Genomic DNA, 22,276 nt, shown 5'->3' on the forward strand with positions numbered 1-22,276 from the left:
AACCGGCGTCAGTGAGGATAAGAAGGCAATAAAATAGCATTACCGTGTGTTGCTACTACGTTTATGTGCCGTAACTATAGCGTTGTGATAAATGATGGCAGTTAAAGCGTGAACAATAACAGCCGCCGCGATATTGAAGCTTTACGCATTCTACACGAGTCTAGAGTATCACTTTTGAAGGGGAGGCTGGGTAGCGATGAATGTTCATCTAGTCGGGAATTCTATCACCAACGAGATTACTTAGGGATCTGCCCGTGTGCCTGGGCGAGCTGGAGAGAGCGGCGCGTATTCTAATCATCATCCCGCGGACTTTTTTTGGAAACAAGGCCCACAAGATAAGCAAGAACGCTAAAATGATCGCGACGACGATTATAATACGCATCCGTATCCTGCATTGATCTTGGGAACATAGTTTGCCGCAATTTGTGCATTTGAAGCGGCATTTGCCGATGCCGAAGTAGATTGGATTGCATCTGCTGAAGTCGCATTGGCTTCTGTCCCGGTGTTCCGCACAGTGGTATTTGCCCATGTTAACTGTTCCCCCGCACGCACCCCTTTCTTGGTGTGCGCATTTCTCGCTGTGTTGGTCATCACGGTCACACGTTCCACTACATTTGCTATTAGGGTTACACGTCTTACAGCACTGACAATTCACGCCATTGCAACCGCAGTTGCAAAGGTAGCATTTACATCTGCCACCTTTTTTTACATTTTTGCATTTTGTCAGGCAATTCTTACACTTATCTGTGTTGATCTCATGGCACGCCTTTGTGCCCTTTTTAACTTCTGGGTCTTTCTGGCATCCGCAGTCGCAAAGGTTGCATTTACACCCATTTTGCTCTTCGCATTGCAACGCTTTGCATCCAGGACAGTCGGCCATACAACACACATAGCAATCTACACAATTCCTTTCATCACAAGGCCCCTCTTTGTGCCCATTTTCCAATTTTGAATCACATCCACACTTGTTCGTTCCCTTCCCCTCCGCCATCCTCCCCTGCCTTCATTCACACGCCATCCAGGGCAACAGAGTATACATTTTAAGGCTCTACCATATTTTGAAAATCAGAGTCATACAGCGCTTACGTTTACACATGCGATGCTCTGTGCATCCAACTGCGCACGCGAACTTGAACCGCAATACCAGAGCAGTGAAACCTTGAGCATCCGTACCACTACATGCGTAGACGAGGCAAGTCGTCCAGATAATGATTAAAACGTCATATTTGACTGTTGCTCAATGACGCAGATGCCGATTCAGCCATATAACGCCGCCTTACCTCTGCCTCCGCTGTGGGACGACCGTTGCAGCATGTGGCAACGCGTATAATTGTATCGACTGTTGAGTTCATTAAGTTTGCTGCCAGATATTGATATTTATTGCAAACGTAACTGCACAGTCCCACAAATTCCATACAAATGCTTCTTGTACTCCAAACGTGTGAAATCATGCTCAGCGTTCGTATGCGCCAATTCAGCGTCTGCTCTGAATGATGGCACTCCAAACCTCTGCTTGATCCGCTGTGCTTACATAAATTCGAAGGGTGCGATTATCCACAATGGGTGTTACATATACATCGGTTGATTGACCCTTGCTCACCCGCTTCATAATAACCCTTCGTCTCCCTCATCAGTACCTTGGCCGTTAACACTAGCAAATACGATGAATATGGCGACACAGTTACAATGTTATACCCACACCGTCGATATTAAAGGCCACCATGTTCTAGCAACTCTACTTGACACGTACCGAATGAGGGATGCAGATGAAAGGGTACCTTGTTTGCATAATTCCTCACAACATGTGGCAGTTCCTTTACGCCCATTTACATTGCAATGCGTATCGTGAATCTTTGGCGTCGTCTAATTATACCCTGCCATTTAAGCCACATATCTCATCTTCAACCGGCATCCCTTTACGGTAGGGATGTCAACACATTTAACCAACGGCATAACCATAAGCCCGCCTAATTTAGTCTTAAAACATCTACCGCAGCTGCCATATCTAAGACAGACGTCGCAATTATCTAAAATAGCATCATGCTTACTATCAGTGCGATGGTGAGTAAGCTGTCTACACGTCAACCTTTGCTGTGGTTATATAAATTGCGAAGGATATGGCACAATCAACATCAAATTCAATGTAATCATTGTTCGCAGACAATAATTTTTGCATAACAGTTGTGTCCAATTGAATCTGGTCATCAGTTGGGTCGAACACGCCCAGAGATCGGCGCTTGCTCAACGATGGGGGATTTCACAACGTACGACATAAGGCGAAATTGTTTAGAAACTCACTGATTTGTAGTAATGTAACTACGTTACAATCCGATGCGACGAGTCGTCGTCAAAATCTTTAGTATATTTCAATTCATGCTTTGTCGCCATTACAGTTGCGGGGAACGTGTCGGAGTAGGCTTAAAGATACGCTGATTGGTTGAATACAGTGACCATCAGTGGGATTATGATGTGCGAACTCGCCAATCGGTGACATTTTTGTAAACACGTGACAAAATGCGCTGCTCTCTACCACCGCATACAGGTTTTTACGGGGATTGGTTATGCGTCTCTAAAAAATAATCGCTGAAGACATTCCTTATACCTAACTATATTTTATTGCCAAATGCTCTCCAAAGATCTGCTGTTTTATTGATCATCCGGTCTGTGCTGGTTGAAAGACGTAGAAGTTGGTGATGTGAGCTAACACTCCGCTTACGAATGAATATAAGATAAAAACCCGCAATGTATAGGCAGACGGATTGCAGCAATGCGTATACCAACAGTATAGCGTTATACAGATGTCGCTATTGGGACAATGGTGTTGGGGCAACCTTTGTGATGTAAACAGTCAACGAGGTAATTAGTATTTTAAGTTCTAAAAATACAGGGGTGGTGGTAACGTATAAATGACCGCGGTTCACTATTAGTACGAACCTGTTTGCCCTCATCATTATTTTTTCCACTAACGATTTGGTGTTGGCTAAATTACCAAATCATTGATACCTAGAGCGCACAATAGGATACCGCTGGGTATGACGGAACAGGCTACAATTCGTAATCATAATTGGAAATACAACGGAAACGACTATAGTGTGAACTGGGCAACGTTCGCATGCAGTGGGTAATGTAGAGTCTCGTGGATCTATGCTAAATACGTTGCCCTGCATCTTAAACACAAGATGCATGGAAAGTTTTTCGATTCCGTTCGATTAAAGATGGCCAACACAGGCAGAAAATACGTTGCCTGTTGACCATGCTACTGTAGCTACGATATCACTACCCCAATTGCTCTCACCGCCTGCGTAGGTTAAGAATTGTACAGGATTTTTAAAGTGAGGCAACGATGGGGGAGCGGTGTGAATGCGGGCAAAATAAGTGTTCTAATGGCAGCGGCAGTTGTTGCGGCGGTAAAGGCTGTACAAAAGGAGATAAATGTAACTGTTGTTTTTGTTCATGTGGGTCTAAATGTGATGAAACAAATTGTGAGTGCTGCTCCTGGTGTTGTTAAGCACATGATACTTGCTCACAATGTACAAAACATAAAGCAAAAAAGACACACTATTATAAGGATTCTGCGAGGTGTAGAAATTTGTTCGCCTGTCGGTGCCATTGGTGTATAGTTCGCTTATGTGTATTATTTGGCACTCTTGCATTCTTAGTCCTCTTAGCCGTAGTGTTCTACCAATATCCCGACAAAGCCCGGAGTTTGAGAATAGGAATAATGACCGCATTTAGTAATGACTCACAGCCGTCCGCCTCATACTTAACTGCTGCATCTAGAAACCCCTATGCTGATTCGGTTGACAAAATTCGAGACCATGTTAGGCTTTCTGACACTGGCAAGCTGTTGCACTGATTGGGATGACATAGGCAGACTAAACTGATCTATTAGCGCTCAAAATAGGACATTTATTTAAACCTTAAATACCGTAACTAAACACATGAACACAGCGTCATTCTGGCAGACGTCGTAGTAATAAATACGTTAACGCACTGTATTACGCAACGTGCCTTTTTATAGGCTGATATCGTCAATTTATTGCGAGGCAGGCGAATCAACGTCGTAATGTGCAGCTTTTATCAGTCGTTAAGCACTCGAAACAAATGTTGCTGTAACCAGTTAAAACATAAATACGTATGTTTATTGCATGAGACATTGCAAACGCGCCTGAACTCGTCACCCTGCCATTGCTGTGTCGATAGCAAGCAGGTCCCGCGAGAGCCCATAGGCACTGCAACATACTATCGACAATCTGCCGTAATAATCAAAGGATACACGTCTACCCTGTTACATATTGTTCTATCGCATTTATTATTCGAGTGTGCCATTGCTCTCTGGAATGTGTATAGACAATGGCTCGCGCTCAGCTCACTGCATGTCACGTTAATTGGGTATACGTGGCTGCGATGCGGCATCATGAGCATCTTTCCGCCTTCGATATTTCGCTGTTTGGTGTGTATGCGGGTTTGTAGAGTGTTGTAAAGCACAATGGTAGTAGAAGGCAACGGCACTTGCGTCGTGCTGCCCAGCCATTGAGATACAGGTGCTCATATACGAGGCCTGTTTTGTATACTAACCTGCAAATATACGAACAACTCCCGCGTTTATAGAAGTCGGCTACTTTGGGGAATCTATACAAAATGGTGTACAATTCGTTGGCCGCGGCACCTCGCAACCTCAAGGAGTGCATTGACTGGCTGATAGCCGTCAAGGGATCGTCTAGGTTCAACACGCAGGTTTTAGGTTATGCACTGTACAATTTCCTTGTGGACAAGCCCGTTGGGTTGACGCTTGTACCATCCCTGGAGAAAGTGAAACGTCATTCTAAAGAGTTCCTGCAGAACAGAGACTTTCAGAATGTATATTATTCAGAAGACCTACTGGGTAGATTCTTGGAACCTATGAATAAAACCGACGGTATAAATTTGAAGCGCTTTGCTGCAACCCACCAAAGCGATTATGAGAACGTCGTCAGGACCGGGGGCTTAAAACCTAATCACATGGCCGCGAGGGTAGATCTCCTTGCGTATAGTTGTGCGGGTTTATTGAAAAGTATTACAAACCCTGCTCGGTATGAGTCTGCTTACAGTTCAGAAGCGACGTGGGAAGCATCATGCTCTAAAAATCCGGAGGCTTGCGCAGTAATCCTCGTGGGGATCGCTCCGATGCTATATGCCGGCCTACACGCTTTGTCCATAGGTAGCGATGTGAAGTCCGCTGGAACATCAACGCATGCTGAGGTTAAGCGTATGGGCAAGGTAATGAAGGCGATGGGCTTCGATGAGTCGGAATGCCGCGATGGCCTAACTCGTTCAAAAGCCCGCCAGGCGGTGAGATGTATGCATAACGACCTATTGAATATAATATACGACATCGCCGGATTTTGGGCATTCTATTGAGTCGGAATCGCAGATAGACACAACAAGCAGTTCGACGAATAACCATTTCACTTGTGGGTATCCAGTTAGCTGGCATCACAAATTCTCACGTGGCATTTCTTATATATGAAATGTGTTGATGGCCAGCATTGCTGCTACAATCTTCATTCAGCACGGTGCATCCGTAGTAACGGCAGACAAGGTTATTGGCGTCACACGTATCGTGTTCAGGATGCAATCTGGCGGGTTGTTTTCCAGCGTCACACGGTTAAATATCCGTATACACGACGGGAATTGTGAATATCCGCATTTTACAAGCTACGGTGTGCACCGTTTTAGACCGTGTTAGCTGGATCCGATAAATTTAGTGGATTTCACCGAATACCAAAATAGCTGATGCTCAGCGCAAGCCCGTGACATATCGTTTGCTTACTGCGTCGCTGACTAATCGCGACTTTGTGGTGCTCGTGAATTCCGTGAGGGATCGACCATCACATGTCCACCTATTGCGGTGCCTATCGAGCTGCTGAAGTAGAATTTCCATTCGCAGCGATCTGTTTATCGGATACAGTAATATAATAACATAAGATATTTATGGATCACGGCAATTTGTAGTTGAAACGTTTTGCCAATGGAGATGGATGTAATTTTCTGATTTAAAATGGAGAGGTCTTAGGACTGGGATCCACGCATACTTTACATAAGTGTACATATTTTCATTTCAGTAATTCATGATAAAAAATGTTTACTGTGGTTCCTTAAGTTCTATGTAAATGTCTATGTTTTGTTCTTGAGTGTAGGGCAATGTGTATACAACCATGTCGTTGGTGATTTTAACGTAGTGGGTGATTTGTGATGTCACCCTTAATTCCACTCCAAGCGATTGTATCGCGCCGAGTGGTTATGAAATATAGAACCATGGATGTTGCCTAAAGTAGTTGTTCATATTGTGATCCTTATGTTACGCGCCATCAGTAGTTGATTTTGGACCCTGCTGGATTATGCTAAACCAGTAATTACGTAGAACGATGTCTGAACCACGGCCTTTATCAACTGCAGAACATGACTCATCTGCACCGGCTAAACAGGCACCGAAAAAAGAGCCTGTAAACTATGGCGTCGTTGGCCAGGTGTTGTACCACGTGGTGTCTTTCACTGAGGGTTACGAACAGCAGGTGTTGTACCTGTGCATGAGGCTCTTCGAGTCAACTATGGGCTTCACCAAGCGGCAACAGACGATGCTGATGACCGTGTCTATCATGTCGCGCTTGTGCTTCTCACTAGTTTGGGGGTTGCTGGCTGATGCTTTTGAAACTAACCTGGTGATGTCTGCCGGGTTATTATTTATGGGCATAGCCTCCATCTTGCTAAGCTCCACGTCACGGTACTCGTCGGTAGGTTGTAAATGTTTCACTTCTCATGAGTCTGCAGATCCTCTTCTTGCGTTTCTTACACGGTGCTGCATTTGGTTGTATCTACCCAGTTCAGCAAAAGATTATCTCGGATGAAGATGATGGGCAGAGTACCGGCAGCAGCAGCACGTTCACTCGTCTTCACGCGCTGAACTGCATTGGCCGTATGATCTGTGCCGCCATTACCACGGAGGCTGCTCAAAACATCTTGCTGGGATTTATCGGCTGGCGCGTGTCATACATTGTGTTGGGTTACGTGTGGATTTCGGTAGGCATCGCGATTATATTTAGTTTGAAAGCTACTGAGGAACTAATCTCTCCTTATGAATCCATGAGCTACTTCATCGAGCAAATGTCTGGGGCATTTAAAGCAGTTTTCACAAGTGCGACTGCATTTCTGTGTATATTTACGATGTTGATCGCGGAGGCTCCGATGTGTACTCTGCCGTACATGATCACGTACCTGGAATACTTAGGTGTGTCAGACATGAAGGTTGGTATTGCGATTTTAGTCACGACGATTGGCGGCGCAGCAGGAACTGCGGCAGGAGGTGTAGTTATAGACAAAATTGCAAGTTTGCACACGGATTATGGTGAGCTCATTGCCGGCATAGTTGTGATGGGCGTGCGACTAATCGTCTGCATTCTGTTCTTCGTGTCCCCTGCGCCAGATGGACGTCTGATGTGGTATCACTACATAGAGTTTGCGATTCTAGGTGCGACACTGGTTACGGTTGGTGGCGTGGATAGGCCTATAATGAGGAAAGCAATAGAAGAAAAGTACCAGGCTACCGCATCCGCCCTAATCCAGTGCATATCGGGTATTTCTATAAGCGTCAGTTTCGTCGAGATCTTCGCGTACGTGTCAGAGAAGCTGCACGGTTACGCCCCCTCGAAACAGGCAATTGATGACATGGATGCGGCGCTGAAAGATAACAACACCGAGGCTCTGAGGAAATCGACCATGTACATGATCGTGGTAGGGTCACTGCTCAACATTGCGTGCTATGGTGCATTGTTTGGCAGATACAAGGAGGATAAGGAGATTGTTGAAAAGAAAAATGAGAAGGAACGGGTTGTAAGACAGGAAAAGAAGCAGAAAATGATTGCAGAAAAGCAGGGCAGAAGGGAAGAAGAGCCAATAACAGAAGATCGTCTACATGAATTGGATTTGTCATCTAACACGCTAGGGGAACGGCCAATCTTAGAACTGCCGCAGTAACAGGGCGTATTAGTGGAGGTGCCAGGGAAAATAGACCTGGATAGGAAAAGGGCTATGACGATTTAAGAGGCTACAAAATTTCCACGCGCACTTTGCAAGTCATATGAGGGGAATCTTCGATTCTCTCCGTGCGTTGAGCATACACGGCTTTGGCACACTATGGATGTTCAACAATGAAACAACCGAGGTAATAACGCGTATTGATTTTCGTACCGTCAGGCGCGTTTGATGTTTATGCTGGGGGGTATGTGTAGGCCATGCAACAGTTGACGTAGCCTCGTCAACGGACTGTACCAAACGTAACCAACAACGCCCAGTCTTGGCTCTACACGCTCCAATCCATATGAATGCTTCATAAACTGGAATAATCTCAAGGGCACTATCAGATGCAGTCCTGGGGCTTCGCGTTGGCGTTTTGCAACCGCAGCCACTGCACTGCCCCTCCTCTACCTACACGGGTTCACGCCGCCGGAGGTGGAATCGCAGTTGACAGTCAAGTGCTCTGATGTTATGACTAAGCTACAGGAAATTGTCAACGGCAAGCCTATCGCAGATCTTATTTCCGCCATTGACAACTTCCTCGACAACATCCGAGAGCCATTCATCTATACCCTCGTCGCACTATGGTCCATCTCACCACATCATATACACACACGTTGGTGTGTCACGTGGGTTTCCTACGCAACCGCTCTAATCATATTCGCGCCAAGGCCTTACACACGAAAGGTCGGAAGATGGTCTCACTGTACAAGGACGTCGACTACTTCGACGAAGACCCTATTAGTCAACTTGGTGTATAATAGTGTATAGTACTCAGATAACTACATGTAAATTGTCGTGTTGTTTTCAAGTGTGAATTAGCTGGGCATCTTGAATTCGCTGCTAAATGCCGTTGTGTCCTACAAACATACAGATCTGGCATCCTTTCAGGCCTAACAACCTCACATAGGTCATACAAGTTTCCACATTCCCAAAGATCTAGTTTGATTCGCTACTGTATTCTATGTACTCTCTCGAATGAAGGTTTAATCCTGATTCCTACCATGAAGCAGGCTTCTTTGCAACTCTCTATTCGACTAACCTGACTGCCGTCGAGATGGTCAACCTGACCACCAATCGTTACGGGGACTTAAAATATACACAATGCCACACGCAACGCTTGTACACAAAACATATACGATTGTTTTACGCAGATGCCGTACTATTAGTGATCAGATAAGTGGGATCATTATAACTGCTGTCACTTATCGCCGAAGCGCTCATGGTGCTGCTGCAGGTAGTTACCGGAGCACATGTGAAAGAGTCTGCTCAGAGCGCGTGAACAGACAAATTCGTTCTCCATCACGTTCTCATCCCGTATATCAAACCGATACAGATGCGGCGTTGCTGGCGGCTTCCCATGTAACAGAAGGCGATGGTTCTCGCAAATGTCCCATATTCGCCTTGCCCCAACTGACTCCTCGTCTGGGGCGTGTACGGCGTTGAAGAATAGACCCGTGTGACCACTTGACATGCCTAAACTATCACCCAGTTTCATAAATTCGTCTTTTGATAGACTAGCTGGGAACTCATTGCAAAATTCCTCCACCGACGCATAGCGTCTGTATAGCCTACTTTGGAAATCCTCTGCGACTTTCACTATCCCTGTCCTTCCAAACAACTGCAGTAGTGGCACCTTGGAGGCAAGCAACAGCTTGGTCTGTCTCTCGTACAGAACGTCAATCAGCAGCATGAAACTGCGCAGGCGCCCGTCCATATGGTTTGAAGCATCGAATTGGGGCACTTGCGATATCCAGATGGTATGAAAACGTTCAGCCAACGCTATAAAACCGTCGGTGCCCAACGACACTTCCACCTTATCGTTGCTACCAGCAGAGGTGTTTGAAGAACCGCACAAGTTGGGAAAGCGGAAGAACGCCTCTCCGCCTTTTGATAACGGCACGGTGATGGATCGCAGCTCCGATACCTTTACAACATCATTTTCGATTATGCTTGTCGCATTGTTGTCCCCCCTAAAAGCAGTCATGAGTGCATTCTCGTCGTCTTTAGGGTCAAAGTAGTAGACCCGTTGCACATTGCTAGACGAATCTGAGAAGTTGTGCTCTTGTCGAAAATCGTGCGCCTGCAGGTTAAATACGTCACAGTGGCTCTTCAACAGCGGAATGAAAGGGAGGAAGCGTTCACGGTTTAGACCGCCCTGGTAAAGATCTTCAGGAGGCCTGTTTGAGGTGCATATTACCACCACGCCCATCTGTACGCTAATTGCATCGAAGACACGCATATCACATACACCCAAGTGATTCACTATCCTATCACAAAACAGCTATGTACGCACACGATACCGCTGCTATGAAATAATGTAGCGGCAAATATCCCTATAATGCCATGCTGCGGGAACTTTCCCAGAGCGCCCAAACATGAGCACGCCCGCATGTATGCAATTAACAAACATGTAGCATACACTCATCAATCATGACACTAAAAACCCAATAAGACGAAATAAACCTACTTGGAATATGTTTTCGAAAAGCGGCTTCAGCACCATGGCGTCTGAGATGTGGTTCACGAAAAACTCATCCATGCACAACAGGCGAGCGTCCCCCAGAACACTCCTCGCAACGGTGCCCATGACGGTACCGCCGGAGTCGCTCTTGTGCAGATGCATTTCACGTTGTACACGGATCATAAAGTCGTGAAAGTGCATACGCATCTTGGGCAACGAAACTTGGTCGTAGAAGGCGTCCATCAGCATGGTCTTCCCCTGACCGACGCCGCCATATATGTACATCCCCCGCACTGCGGGCTGCGGTGCCTCCGGTTTGAGCCGCGAAAACCAGCTTCTAACTGTCGGAGCTGGTTCAATTCGTGATTCCACGGCAACTCTGACCCGTTCCAGCTGGACGCACAGCTCACGCTGCGACGGCGTCAGCTTCTGGAACGGGAGTCGCATGGCCCGAACCCAAGACGGAACTGTCATCCTTTTATTCCGGATACTGCGGTTCCTGCGCAGCGATACGAGCCTCTAGCCTACGCACTATAGCATCCTCACGCCGGCAGGCGTCAACACTGGGGATGGAACCGAATTGCCAAGCGAAGGAGCATCTCGCTCGTAGCCCACCAACCAGGCTACTCAGCACACAATTGAGGGCTGGTCCGAGATCAAAGGGCGCTGTGAACGATACTCGGTGCGTATACCGCTCAAAGACATAGTGCCTGATAGCCTTCCGGTGCTTGAACCTAGACTTGAGGTACGTCACTCGCCACCTTTTGCGGGGTACATGGGCAAATTCCACCGACGATATATTCCTTCCCTAACTTCTATGAGCATCTACACACTCATTCGTACCTGCTGCGTCGCCAAAGCCACTCCCTGGCGAACCTTCTCAAGGCAGTCGCGCAGCTCGTGCTTGCGCGGACCGGAGACCTCAACGACCAATGATCTGATAGAGTACGCAAGGCTCATGGCACTTATATTTAATAGTGTGAGGATGTGCTACGAAACGAATGACAAAGCTCACCAATCATTTCTATGTGAGCAGGTGTGTGCTGCCGCTGTGGCGGTCGCCGACAGGTTCGCCAGAAGCGCGCAACCGCAGTCTGGATAGCAGGAAGTCAAGCAGCTGCTGTGGCCACCTGCGCCTCACCTCCTGAAGTGGAAGCAGCGTGCGGCTCTCGGTGTCCCTGCATACCGTGAGGGTGTCTGGGCGGCAACGTACCTGGTCATCTCCACAACGACGGCAGAGAGCGTCGCTGACCCCGAAATGCGGATGGACTGCACAGTCACGAATGCCTGCTCTTCCATGTCGCTTGGGCCGTAAATCCGCAAATAGCTCATCTTTAAGTCGATCATTTTGTTCATCAGGTCGCCAACAATCAGCAGGTTGTGGCGCGGCTCCCACGAATCCTCCCAGTCACCCTTCCAACGCACGAGGAAGTAATCCTTCTTAAAACGCGGCTTGTAATCTAACAAGTCTTCTACCTCAACAGCTTCCTCGGTTTCGGCAGCAACCTGTGTCACGCTCTTCACCGGTTCCTTGGCCTTCTCATCAGTTGGCATCTGAGCCTTTTCCGTTGTTGCCGCCGCTTGGTCTCCAGCAGGCTTCACTGACTTGGTACCGCGGGAAACCTGGGCCGGGTCGACCTTGTCAGACGATTGACCAGTTGTTGCTGCTGGCTCTGGTGATACCTTCTGCTTCTTGTACTGCCTGGCAAGGATGCATGGAACGCTGTCCCCAAACTCACTGTTGGCTTTGCTGGGTGGTTGAGGGGGTGTGGGGCATTTTCTGACGGTTCTCAACACGGCTAGAGGTGCTCGAGCTACTTGGACTGCACGCATATTAAAGCCGCCGTTTACCGTCAGGTGGTGACACGCATCACTTACATGACCGCACATACGAAACCATAATGTCACCGATCACACACATATGCCATAATTAGCACGCAAACGGTTCCAATAGACAACATCAGGGTGGATTCGCTAGGAATCACCGACCATTGCACTTTATGCACGACGACTTACTGTGTCTTTTGCAGTGGAGTCAATCGCTCGGCTTTCAGCGCCTTCATCTTCGCTTCGAACGCAGGCAAATTGCTCAGGTTGGACTGCGCCGTGTTAGTGGACAGAAGGGCCGCCTACCTCTGGTTCCCAGGTGTTGTCCGCGTCTGTAAAGCCCTTCCATTTTACCAGGTACTTCGGTTGCTTTTTAAACATACGGAAGTCCAGAATATCTTCCACCTCGTACTCATCTTCGGATTTGGAGTCGCTATCGACCATCGGCGATTTCTTTTGCTTCATCCTGCCGAGACTACCACGATCCGTAACTATTCCAGCGAAACGACGCAAGGCTGCCGTCGCAGAGTTCAGCCTCAAATCAAGCTTCCGCACATAAAATGAATAGCGAAAAGCAGAATGTCTGTGCTACACACGGTCTGCAGGCCACGACACCATCAACAGCACGACATCGCGTCTGCGTCGCATCCCATGCATTCAGCTCATACACACGGAACAATGAGTTAAGTTATCTAATTAACCCGCTTCTTCCTATCTTAACTGCGCGCGAGAGGAAGGCGGTGAAATCGGTGAAGAGACACTCGGAGTGCACTGCGCTATACATTCACGTCTGACACGTTGACCGCTATCGGCGGGTCGGCGTTCCTTTTCACCTCTGATATGCGGCCTTTGAGATAAGCTGATTTCTCCTCCAGCACTGTTTTGGCGCACGCTAGGCGCTCCTCCGTGTCACGTGTGTTGGCGGCCCACATTCGCGTCTCGGTGTCTGCATGGAATTCCATCGCAGCGAACCCGGTCAGCTCTAGAATCCTGTACTCGTGGTCGCCATCTAACGGCACATCGCGTATCATGCGGCCAAGCTTGTCCGCGAACAACTCGCGCGACTCGACGATTTCCACATCGCCCATTCGGCCCTCAAGCCGGCTGCACCTCGTGAGGTCGCGTGAAGTTTGGCATACCTTAGCTGCGCCTCCTGCTCGTTGCACTTGTCGTACAGCTTCGCCACGGCGCGAGCATTCCCCTGTGTTAGGTTCGGGTTGCGCAGCCGCTCACGCTCGTCTTCCAGGATCGACACATCCGCCTGCGAAGGATTTTAGCCTCCCTATCACCGCGTATCCGCGCTCTTACCAGCACAATGGGATCCTTGGTCGCCGGCATGTCAACGATCGACAGCCGCTGTGTAGCCCGCACTACTATCTTGCCGGTGGTGTCGAAGTCGGTCAGGTCCACGAACTACGCTCAGATGTCTCACATAGTCCCGGTTCGCCTACCTCGCACATGCACGCGTGCGGAGATATCTCGGGGTCAACATTGTCGAATTTCGACGGCTCCAGGAAGGCGACCGGTATCCCGAATACGTTACTTGAGCGCACCTGCTCCACCAAAAGCTCCCGATGGGGCTCTTGAAGCGTTATCGTTGACAACTGGCCGGGCACCTGCATAAACGTGTTCGGCCGCGTCATCCAGCAGATAACGTACCACTGGCGAGTGCGACTTTATCGTGGTCGGGAAGAGGCGGTAACGCTTCGTCACCGACGGGGAGTCGAAAATGCGATACATCTGGGTGGGCAGCACAATCTTCCGCAGATTGTCGATGTCGACGGTGTTTTGTTCGCCGCCCTCGGTCCCGGCGCGATATAGCTCGTTCTCCATCAGTTCCCGGTTGTGCTCCTCCAGGATATAGTACAGCTTCTGCAGGTGGCCGCCTCGTGGCCGGCTCACCTCCCCAGAGATCGGCAGACTGATGCGCATGTGCTCCTTACGCCGCTTGAAGGTCTCCAGCTGTTGCTTTGTCAGCTCGAGGCTCATCGACTCCAGCCGGCTCTGCGTGGCGCTGTCGCGTGCCGCGTGAGGGTTCAGCTCGGAATCCACGTTGCGCGGAAAGCGCAGATTCGAGTTGTAGATGGCGCACTCGAACATCATCTCGTCGATGTGATCGCTGCGCAGCCGACCCGGAATCCGCCTCGCCGACGCGAAGCCATGCGTGACACGGAAGGCCAGAGAACGGTCAATAACAGCCAAGCACAGCATTAGACACACACATGGCAGCCACGCAACGGTCATCTCTCACTACCGTGGATTCCGGTGCGGATGCGATGCTGCCGCCTACTCTAGACATTCAGTCGAAATAAAATGGAGGCTTCAAACAATATTGACACTCACGACCATCTCGAGCCCATTATCTACATTTGCGCCGGTAAGCATGATTACGTTAGTAAATATTCCCTCTGATGGGCCGTTGATGGCGTTGTTCGGGCGTCCAGTCGCCGAGCTGGGCGGGGCGCCTTCGCAGCCGATGTCGCCCAGGCCGCCGTTTTACGCGTCTTTCGGCCCCCCAATATAGCACAAAATGGATTTAGATTATATGAGACCCTAGCAACGGGCGGAATTCGCACGTGCTTATACATTTGGGCGCCAATGCGCGACCTCGCTATGCCGTGGCCGCATGACCATGTCGATGTGTACGCGATTTGACCGAAATCATCTGTATGCAGAGTGCGGAAACGATCTGGCGGTTCAGCCGACGCAAACTGTGAGGTGCCGTAACTGCGGCTCCAGGATCCTCTACAAGAAGAGGTCGCACAGGGTGGTCCAGTACGAAGCCAGATGAGAGGACGATGACCAAGCTGTCCGAGGCTCAGGACCAGGTTGAACGTAAGTGGAACGCTCTAGAACCGTCCAATGCGCCGCAGGTCTGAAGCAGCAAGCCGAGAAGTTTCTCACGTGCGATGACGACGGCCTGCTCAGCCTCTACGACGAGTACGTGCAGTTCAAGGCGCTGTTGACGCAACTGCTGTCCACGGTGGCGCGGTACAGGATCCAACTCAGTAGCACCGATGCGACCAAGGTGTTTTGGGGGCCCAAAACGCGCCTGGTAGTCGAGACGCTGGTGCGGCACTACGACAAGGTCTACGAAATCGATGAGGAGCAGCTGGCCCCGCGGTTCGTGGAGGTGGAGCGCGTAAACGAGCTCCTGTCAAAACAGGTAAGAAAGCGCAACATCCAGTTTAAAAAATGCCCTTAAGGCGGCTGAAGATGTAGATGACGACGACGAGCGCGAAGAATTTTCCATCATTCAGGAGACCAAGGAGGACCTCAAACGCATACAGCAGGCCAAGGAGCAGCTCAAGAATAAGCCCGGTTTCCTCCAAGCAGACCTCAGCAACATCCAGAATCAAGACTCAGTGGTGGCCAACGCGTTTTACTGCGTGCAGCAGGTGTATAAAAACGACCCCGCCGTGTCACTCGAGGACATCCTTGCCAAGCTCTACAAGGACGACTCCGACAACTTCCTGCTTGTTCTGGGAAACGTTTCGCATTTGATCTCGCAAATCGCCAAGCACCCAGACGAGTTGCAACTACGTCTGCTCCGCGTGAACAACGAACAGCTGTACGAGGATATTATTAGACACCCGGCGGCCGTGGCGCTGCTGAAGTACACCCGCTTCAAAATAAAGCACGGCGAGGAAGTCAAGGATGCGCTTACCCAACGTAGGTTATCGTATTTACTGGCTAATGCGCTGCAGTTGGTTTTACCGACATTTCTGATGAGTATTTTCTCTATCTCAACGAGCCCGATATGTTCGGTGACTACGGAGCGTGGAAGGAGTGGATCGACTTTGTGGGCTCCACAAGCCGTCTGCTTGAGAACTTTACGGCAGCCTATAAGTCCATCATGCGAACCAAGAGGGAGGACGAGGCAGACGCCGTTGCGGAGGCCATGTCGCTATCTAGGGCTGCTATAGGGGAGGTGCCCTAGTGCCCGCACAGCACTCGAGAGACTGTAACGTATAGCCGTCGAAACAGAATTTAATCCTAAGAATGTGAAGCTAGTACACACTTGTCATCGCAATGTCGAAGAAAAATAACCGCACGGTAATTAAAAAGCGGTACGATGTCGTCAAGAAGCAGATGGTCGACCAAGAGCGCAAACGCCAGGAGCGCAACAACCTCAAGAAGCTCTGCCGCGGCGTAAACTTGCAGGTATATTTTTTCTTAGTGCATTACACCACCGTTCAGTTGAGCTCGTTCAGTCTCGGGCAGTCGAGCCAACATACCTCCAGCGCTCCCTTAGAGGACGTCGTGATGAAGGACACGAAACCCGGCGTCCGCGGCACCAACTTCTGCCGAGTGGTATCTGGCGGCCAGATGATCACGGCGAGGCGCAAGAAGGTCCTCAAGCAGGCGCTGAAGCGCCAGCGCAAACTCAACGTCGCTTGACCACGAGGCGCAACCGTATCGCAAAAATCAACACAAACGCAATCTAATCGTCAGCACAGCCACAACAGTGGCGGTTATTTCGGTCCATGTGCATTGAAATGTGCCCGAAGTGGCAGAATTAATTATACATGTTAAAGCGTTATGGAATAGATAATGTACTAAGGCTGGCGTCTTGAGTTTCGCGTATATAACCAACCACCTACTGCACAGTGAAGTCCGCATCCATCTATGATCCTTCTCGGCTCGCGTTAGATCGGGAGACGATGTCCGTTATGTAGAGGCGGATGCCTCGCTTTGCCAGCAGCTGCGCGAAGTACATCAGGCCCTCCTCACCGCCGGTGTGGCGGCACTTGATGGTGCCGGTGCCGTTACAGATGTGCGATATTATGTTGCGATCCAGGTGGATCGATACCACCTGCATGTCGGCCTTGTGCGCCAGCTCCTCGATGTCACGCTCCGACATCAGCGCATCGATGCAGGACATCCGCATGGCAACCACCTCCCACTCCGGATCGCGTGGCATCACTGTCCGGGTGCCGCCGATGATGGTCCTCTCCGTAACCAGGGGTGCCTTGAAATTGGGGCTTTCATCGGTGATGTCATGCTGCTGGCCACCGGGAGACCGGCCGGGCGAAGCGTACTCAGAGGGCCGTGCTGTCGGAGAGCTACCCACATCACGTTCCTGTTTCCGTTTATCGGATTCCTGCGTGTCATTGAAGATGCAGCAGTGGCGCATGATGCGCTGCCTGTTCGCCTCCAACTCGGACATAGGAGCGCCAGGTTTCACCGCAGGCGGGTCCGCCGGTGGAGGGTCACGGAACACACGATTGTAGCGGGCGTACTGCTGGCGCAGCTTGTCTTGAAGGGACTGCTTGGGGCTGGTGACCCCTTCCTCCGTCGATGCCGGCAAAGGGGCCGTGTCGCCGTACCTGTGGTTCCATCCCCGGTAGTTCCGAGGCGACGGCGCCTGCTCATAGGTATTGCTCGGAAAAGCGGCTGGCGCGCGTTTCATCCCGCTGTGTAGCAGCAGGTTACAGCGCGCAGCGAAGTCCCTTGTACAGCGACTGGAGGACAGGCCGGCGGCGGGCAACGTACTGGTGTCTACAGGCGGATTCCAGTCACACTTGGAGTTCCTGCGCTGTTGCGGACGACCGTGCGTCGATGGCATGCAGCTGTTGCTTCTTTTTCCGCTATGCCCCGCACTTGAGTTTACATCGCGTTCCATTGACGTTTCCAGAACTATATGGCTCATCGTACTTCCCAGTCCGGGCAATATTGCCACTGTTCGTTGGATGTGTGGATATTAAATACGCAGAACGCGTTGCGAGTGTGTACGTTATAGGGGTAGCAACGCGTACGGCCACGGTTACCGCCCAGCGGAATCGCTAAACACGCCAAACAAAACACATATAAGGACCACACCGAGGCAGTTTGATTGTGCCATGTCATCGCGCATGATGTATGACCCGTCCTGAGCTGGTCTAACTGTCGCGCGTGTATGCCAACGTACGTCCGAACGCACTTGAAATATCGCATTTAAGAATTTCGGCCCATGTATGACGAAATTACTGCGTGAAACAATCGCACTAAGGAATTGACGGCTTGAAAACGCTCTGCAAGGGAAACTGGTGACGCTGGCTTTCTGCCGGTAGACACAATGGCGACTCGGCCGGAGCATCTGGCTCCGCCGGAGATTGTAGGTTGCCTAGAGCTGAACATACACAACTGTACAGTATTACAATAGCGAAGAAGCTCGCCGGTACACCGTAAATACGCATATCCGAGACATCCAGGTCGAGATGAGCCAGCGGGCCACCGAGATGCTGTTGCTGCCGGAGGTAGGCCCGAGTTTGGGGGAGTATACCTTTCGCAGGATGAATGCTGTCTCGTGCTGGATATCGGATGCGGCAGCGGTCTGAGCGGCTCGGTGCTCAACGACCACAACAATTTCTGGATAGGCATAGACATCAGCGCTTTCATGCTGGGTAGGCGGAACTTCGAAGTGCATTCTTAAGCTGTGCGCAGAGGAGGCTGTGCGGAACGAGTGCGACAAGGAAGGCGATATGATCCTTGGCGACATCGGCGAACCAATGAACTTCAAGCCCCAAAGCTTCGACGGGGCCATCAGCATCAGTGCGCTGCAGTGGCTCTGCGTCGCCAACAAGAGCTCGCACGACCCCTACAAACGCCTCTTGACATTCTTCAAGTGGTTATATCGCAGCCTAAACTATGGTGCCCGCGCAGCCATCCAGTTTTACCCGGAGAACGCGGAGCAGATTGAGATGATCACCTCCGCTGCCACGCGCTGCAACTTCGGCGGCGGGCTTGTTGTTGACTTCCCCGAGTCCACGAAGGCGAAGAAGTATGTGACAACCGATACGTAAAGGTGACTTTGTTCAGGTATTACCTGTGCATATGGGCAGGCATGACGGGAATACCGCAGAAAATGCCGCAGGCATTAATGGACGTGGAGTCGGATGAGGAAGAGACGGTTAAGACAGGCGGCGGAATGCCGAAGCGGAATAAAAGGCAGAAAAAGCAAGAGAGTCTACGTCAGCGCATCATCAACAAGAAACAGCAGCAACGCAGAAGGGTGAGTTGCTCTTATCGCTATTGGTCACAATGTTTAGGGTATCGAAACCAGGCCCGACACCAAGTATACGGGTAGAGCGAGGCCGGGACGCTTTTAACACGTTTCCAATCGTTCTGTCATTAATAAAGTCACGACGATGTCGTTTCCACTTTGGGGCTCCTCATGACTAGCAGCTGAGGCAGGTGTCTCCAACCCGATGGGCTCTGCATATGCGTGTGCTATTAGCGGTTTCGTGCACTAACGAGGTCGTTGGTGTTGCCAATGATTTCGCACTGGCTCACGTTCTTCATAAAGTAGTTTGAGACGAGCTGGGAGCCATGATAACCCTGGACTGTGCACCTACTGTCAGATTGGTCCTGACGGCGCATCGTGTCTTGTCGCCGAGGTAGACTGCAACTTGTCAATGGGAAGGTATGGAACAAACCCAGTGACGTGTATTTCTTGTTATTAGGATTCTTGTCCTTGCCTTTGTATGGGTGCAACCTACGGAAGCTGTCGACGAGACGCCTGCAACATTCTAGCGGCGAAACCGCATAAGCTCACCCTGCCAGCAGTATCCACTTGTAGCCCTCGCGGTCTGCCGGCCTGCATCCCGGGAAACCCGTATGGCCCTGCGCCACATGCATACCACATATTGCCAATATAGCGTACCGAGTTGTGCAAAACAGGTGAACTCTCCATTTTGAGTTTTTCCGAGTCCGACAGGTCGATGTCCTCAGGGGCACTGTTGAAGATGTGGCTAAAAATCCCTTCGACGTACCAGTTGAGGTATCCGCAAAGAACCACCGCTTTCGTGTCTGCGCATGTGAATTGCAATCACGTGAGGGCTACAAACCCTTCAAGTTGTGAAGCAAGTGGGCGAGGTCCCTTTGCCACTGCTTCTTCTGCTTCAAGTTAGCTGTGTCCCATCCGTTAATGGGCGACATCCTGAAGTTAACCATCAGGAATCAGCGGCTGCAAACTAACACGCATAACAGATTGTAGCTTTTGAATTGTAGCATGATTGCCCTGCCCTCCTGCGGAAGTGTTGCATGTTATATGGAGTTCTTGAACCTACCGGATGGTGGTACTTCGCATTCAACTTCGTACTGAGACCGAACCTCGCCGTAATGTACTGCACGAATTAGCGGGATTGCCTGATGACAAACCGTAAAGCACTTTTTGATGAATATTAACTGGCCGCCAATCCTCCAGCTGGCGAGGGAGTGGACGAGGTGGTACCTCCTAAAGATGCTCTTCTTTATCTCGTCGATAAGTTTCCCATCTTTAAATTGCTGATCATACGAAATGTTGGTGGCCCTCCCGTCTCCTTTTTCCACCACTTTGGGGCAAAAGCCTGGGTTGGTATGGTGAACCGTTACGTGGGCCCTACCGATCATTGGAGACTCGCAGAGCTTCACGTTTTGCAGCACGACGATATCCTGAGAAGGGATTAATACGCCCCAACTACAAACAAACCGGTTTTAACCCCTCCACTAGCTGTGTAAAACGACTCCACACGTTCTTTCGGTGCACTATTTCGCCCAACCCGGAGACGTTCCACGTCATTATGGTTCGCGGGTCGTCCGGATGGAGCTTGTCGATGCGGTCTCCGCTTGGCAAGAACTCTTCTACAGATACTTCCGACGTGGCATCAGATACGGTTGCCGTATCCAAATCCTCGTCATTTTCTGCCAGCAGCGGGTTTATCTTATCCGCCTCCTCTGTATCACGTGAGACACTTTCATGTTTCACCTACCGTAGTTCTCTTCTTGCATCTCATTTATGGTGCTATCCGTCGTGTTGGATACGGTGTGATCCATGTCGCCCGAGATATTCCTGTTTACGAGGGGGGCGTCCCCGGATTCCGCATTGTATGACTGCAGGGCGCTATGCAGTGCTGCGCTCAACTCGCTGGTGTTCATTCCCCAATCAGCCTCATCGCTATAATCAGACGACACGGTCTTGTCATCGGCTAGGTCCCCCGATTTACCGTCACCGGTTATAGGAGCCGATCCATCGTCACCGGCTAGAGGCACTGATTCATCATCGTTTGTCGTCGGTGACACGTCTGCTGTGGCCGCCGCATCGTCAGCATGTTCACTTTCTGTTGTTTCAGTATCAACTGGTGGCTCACCGGAGATTAATTCATCACCGGTGAGTTCTGGAATTTTACCTCCGGCCACGTCGGCTAGATTTTCCCCTTCGCCGAGACCGTTAGCCTCTGCGGTGTCCGTTTCATTGTCGATTTTGGCACCCAATGTTGGCGCTTGTTGCTCACTATCGCCAGTTACAGGTTTTGACAGATCTTCAATGGTCTCGATGGTAATAACCACGGTGGTCGATCCGACACGGACCTCATGCCGGAACAGCTGCTTGGGCGCATGTTCTGACGTCATTTTGAGCTACCGATTGCTTATAAGTTTGTATTTGAGTGTGGACGACAGTTTTTGTAACGGTGGCCGAAAATTAATTCAGCCATAGTTCGGCGACCAGGGATACTAGGCACCGCTGGTGTCTCCGTGTATGAATACTATTCAGAGAGCCGCGTATAATCCATGCCGTAGACACATAAAATCGGCACTTAGCTACAGTGTGAGATATTTCGCAAACGTCGGAAATGTATCAGGACTTTTCTAATAAGATGGAATTTTTAGAAGACTCGACTACCATAAGACATCACCAGAAACGCCGAATGGACACATAGACACGTAGAGACGAATACAGATAAGAAAATCGCAACTGTGGCCGTTAGAATACGTAGACATCCACGGCTTACGCGCATTTAGATGACGATACGTACGTGGATTGTATTACGTTGCTCGAATAACCACAAATCTTCACCTTCTTCATCACCGCATTTACTACACACATATAACATAATTACGGTACGGTTTATCACGTTGTGGATGGCCAACTCGTAGATGTGTAACGACCTCGTATAGTGCCGCTGGCGCGAT

General features: G+C 50.0%; 10 protein-coding genes across 10 annotated transcripts; 4 read left to right on the forward strand and 6 right to left on the reverse strand.

The window, feature by feature from the left end:
• Positions 1–208: 208 nt before the first annotated feature.
• On the reverse strand, positions 209–991 carry BBBOND_0310910 (hypothetical protein; the record flags this gene model as incomplete). The annotated part of the gene is made up of 1 exon (XM_012913920.1): positions 209–991. One exon carries the CDS (start codon positions 989–991, stop codon positions 209–211), a length of 783 nt encoding a protein of 260 aa, XP_012769374.1.
• Positions 992–6,407: 5,416 nt separating this feature from the next.
• On the forward strand, positions 6,408–8,013 carry BBBOND_0310920 (Inner membrane protein yihN; the record flags this gene model as incomplete). The annotated part of the gene is made up of 2 exons (XM_012913921.1): positions 6,408–6,773; positions 6,811–8,013. The coding sequence occupies 2 exons, from the start codon at positions 6,408–6,410 to the stop codon at positions 8,011–8,013; spliced, it is 1,569 nt and encodes a 522-aa protein (XP_012769375.1).
• Positions 8,014–9,253: 1,240 nt separating this feature from the next.
• On the reverse strand, positions 9,254–12,808 carry BBBOND_0310930 (ATPase, AFG1 family protein, putative; the record flags this gene model as incomplete). The annotated part of the gene is made up of 9 exons (XM_012913922.1): positions 9,254–10,264; positions 10,523–10,927; positions 11,049–11,324; positions 11,360–11,506; positions 11,583–11,694; positions 11,730–12,218; positions 12,256–12,339; positions 12,533–12,615; positions 12,650–12,808. 9 exons carry the CDS (start codon positions 12,806–12,808, stop codon positions 9,254–9,256), a joined length of 2,766 nt encoding a protein of 921 aa, XP_012769376.1.
• Positions 12,809–13,119: 311 nt separating this feature from the next.
• BBBOND_0310940 (hypothetical protein, conserved) lies at positions 13,120–14,587 on the reverse strand (the record flags this gene model as incomplete). Its single annotated transcript, XM_012913923.1, has 5 exons — positions 13,120–13,447; positions 13,483–13,604; positions 13,652–13,756; positions 13,795–13,959; positions 14,003–14,587. 5 exons carry the CDS (start codon positions 14,585–14,587, stop codon positions 13,120–13,122), a joined length of 1,305 nt encoding a protein of 434 aa, XP_012769377.1.
• A 554-nt stretch (positions 14,588–15,141) lies between these two features.
• Positions 15,142–16,283, forward strand: BBBOND_0310950 (hypothetical protein, conserved; the record flags this gene model as incomplete). Its single annotated transcript, XM_012913924.1, has 4 exons — positions 15,142–15,178; positions 15,217–15,509; positions 15,550–16,015; positions 16,051–16,283. The coding sequence occupies 4 exons, from the start codon at positions 15,142–15,144 to the stop codon at positions 16,281–16,283; spliced, it is 1,029 nt and encodes a 342-aa protein (XP_012769378.1).
• Positions 16,284–16,375: 92 nt separating this feature from the next.
• On the forward strand, positions 16,376–16,744 carry BBBOND_0310960 (hypothetical protein; the record flags this gene model as incomplete). The annotated part of the gene is made up of 1 exon (XM_012913925.1): positions 16,376–16,744. One exon carries the CDS (start codon positions 16,376–16,378, stop codon positions 16,742–16,744), a length of 369 nt encoding a protein of 122 aa, XP_012769379.1.
• A 226-nt stretch (positions 16,745–16,970) lies between these two features.
• Positions 16,971–17,969, reverse strand: BBBOND_0310970 (hypothetical protein, conserved; the record flags this gene model as incomplete). The annotated part of the gene is made up of 1 exon (XM_012913926.1): positions 16,971–17,969. The coding sequence occupies one exon, from the start codon at positions 17,967–17,969 to the stop codon at positions 16,971–16,973; it is 999 nt and encodes a 332-aa protein (XP_012769380.1).
• Positions 17,970–18,401: 432 nt separating this feature from the next.
• On the forward strand, positions 18,402–19,434 carry BBBOND_0310980 (METHYLTRANSFERASE-RELATED, putative; the record flags this gene model as incomplete). The annotated part of the gene is made up of 6 exons (XM_012913927.1): positions 18,402–18,440; positions 18,478–18,582; positions 18,618–18,729; positions 18,770–19,106; positions 19,145–19,337; positions 19,375–19,434. The coding sequence occupies 6 exons, from the start codon at positions 18,402–18,404 to the stop codon at positions 19,432–19,434; spliced, it is 846 nt and encodes a 281-aa protein (XP_012769381.1).
• A 124-nt stretch (positions 19,435–19,558) lies between these two features.
• Positions 19,559–20,263, reverse strand: BBBOND_0310990 (hypothetical protein; the record flags this gene model as incomplete). The annotated part of the gene is made up of 6 exons (XM_012913928.1): positions 19,559–19,645; positions 19,681–19,727; positions 19,762–19,844; positions 19,881–19,948; positions 19,989–20,134; positions 20,173–20,263. 6 exons carry the CDS (start codon positions 20,261–20,263, stop codon positions 19,559–19,561), a joined length of 522 nt encoding a protein of 173 aa, XP_012769382.1.
• Positions 20,264–20,371: 108 nt separating this feature from the next.
• Positions 20,372–21,715, reverse strand: BBBOND_0311000 (hypothetical protein; the record flags this gene model as incomplete). The annotated part of the gene is made up of 3 exons (XM_012913929.1): positions 20,372–20,758; positions 20,796–21,040; positions 21,076–21,715. The coding sequence occupies 3 exons, from the start codon at positions 21,713–21,715 to the stop codon at positions 20,372–20,374; spliced, it is 1,272 nt and encodes a 423-aa protein (XP_012769383.1).
• Between the last annotated feature and the right edge of the window lie 561 nt (positions 21,716–22,276).

The sequence above is a fragment of the Babesia bigemina genome (assembly GCF_000981445.1).
Source record: "Babesia bigemina genome assembly Bbig001, chromosome : III".
In the NCBI taxonomy this organism is placed as follows: Eukaryota; Apicomplexa; class Aconoidasida; order Piroplasmida; family Babesiidae; genus Babesia; species Babesia bigemina.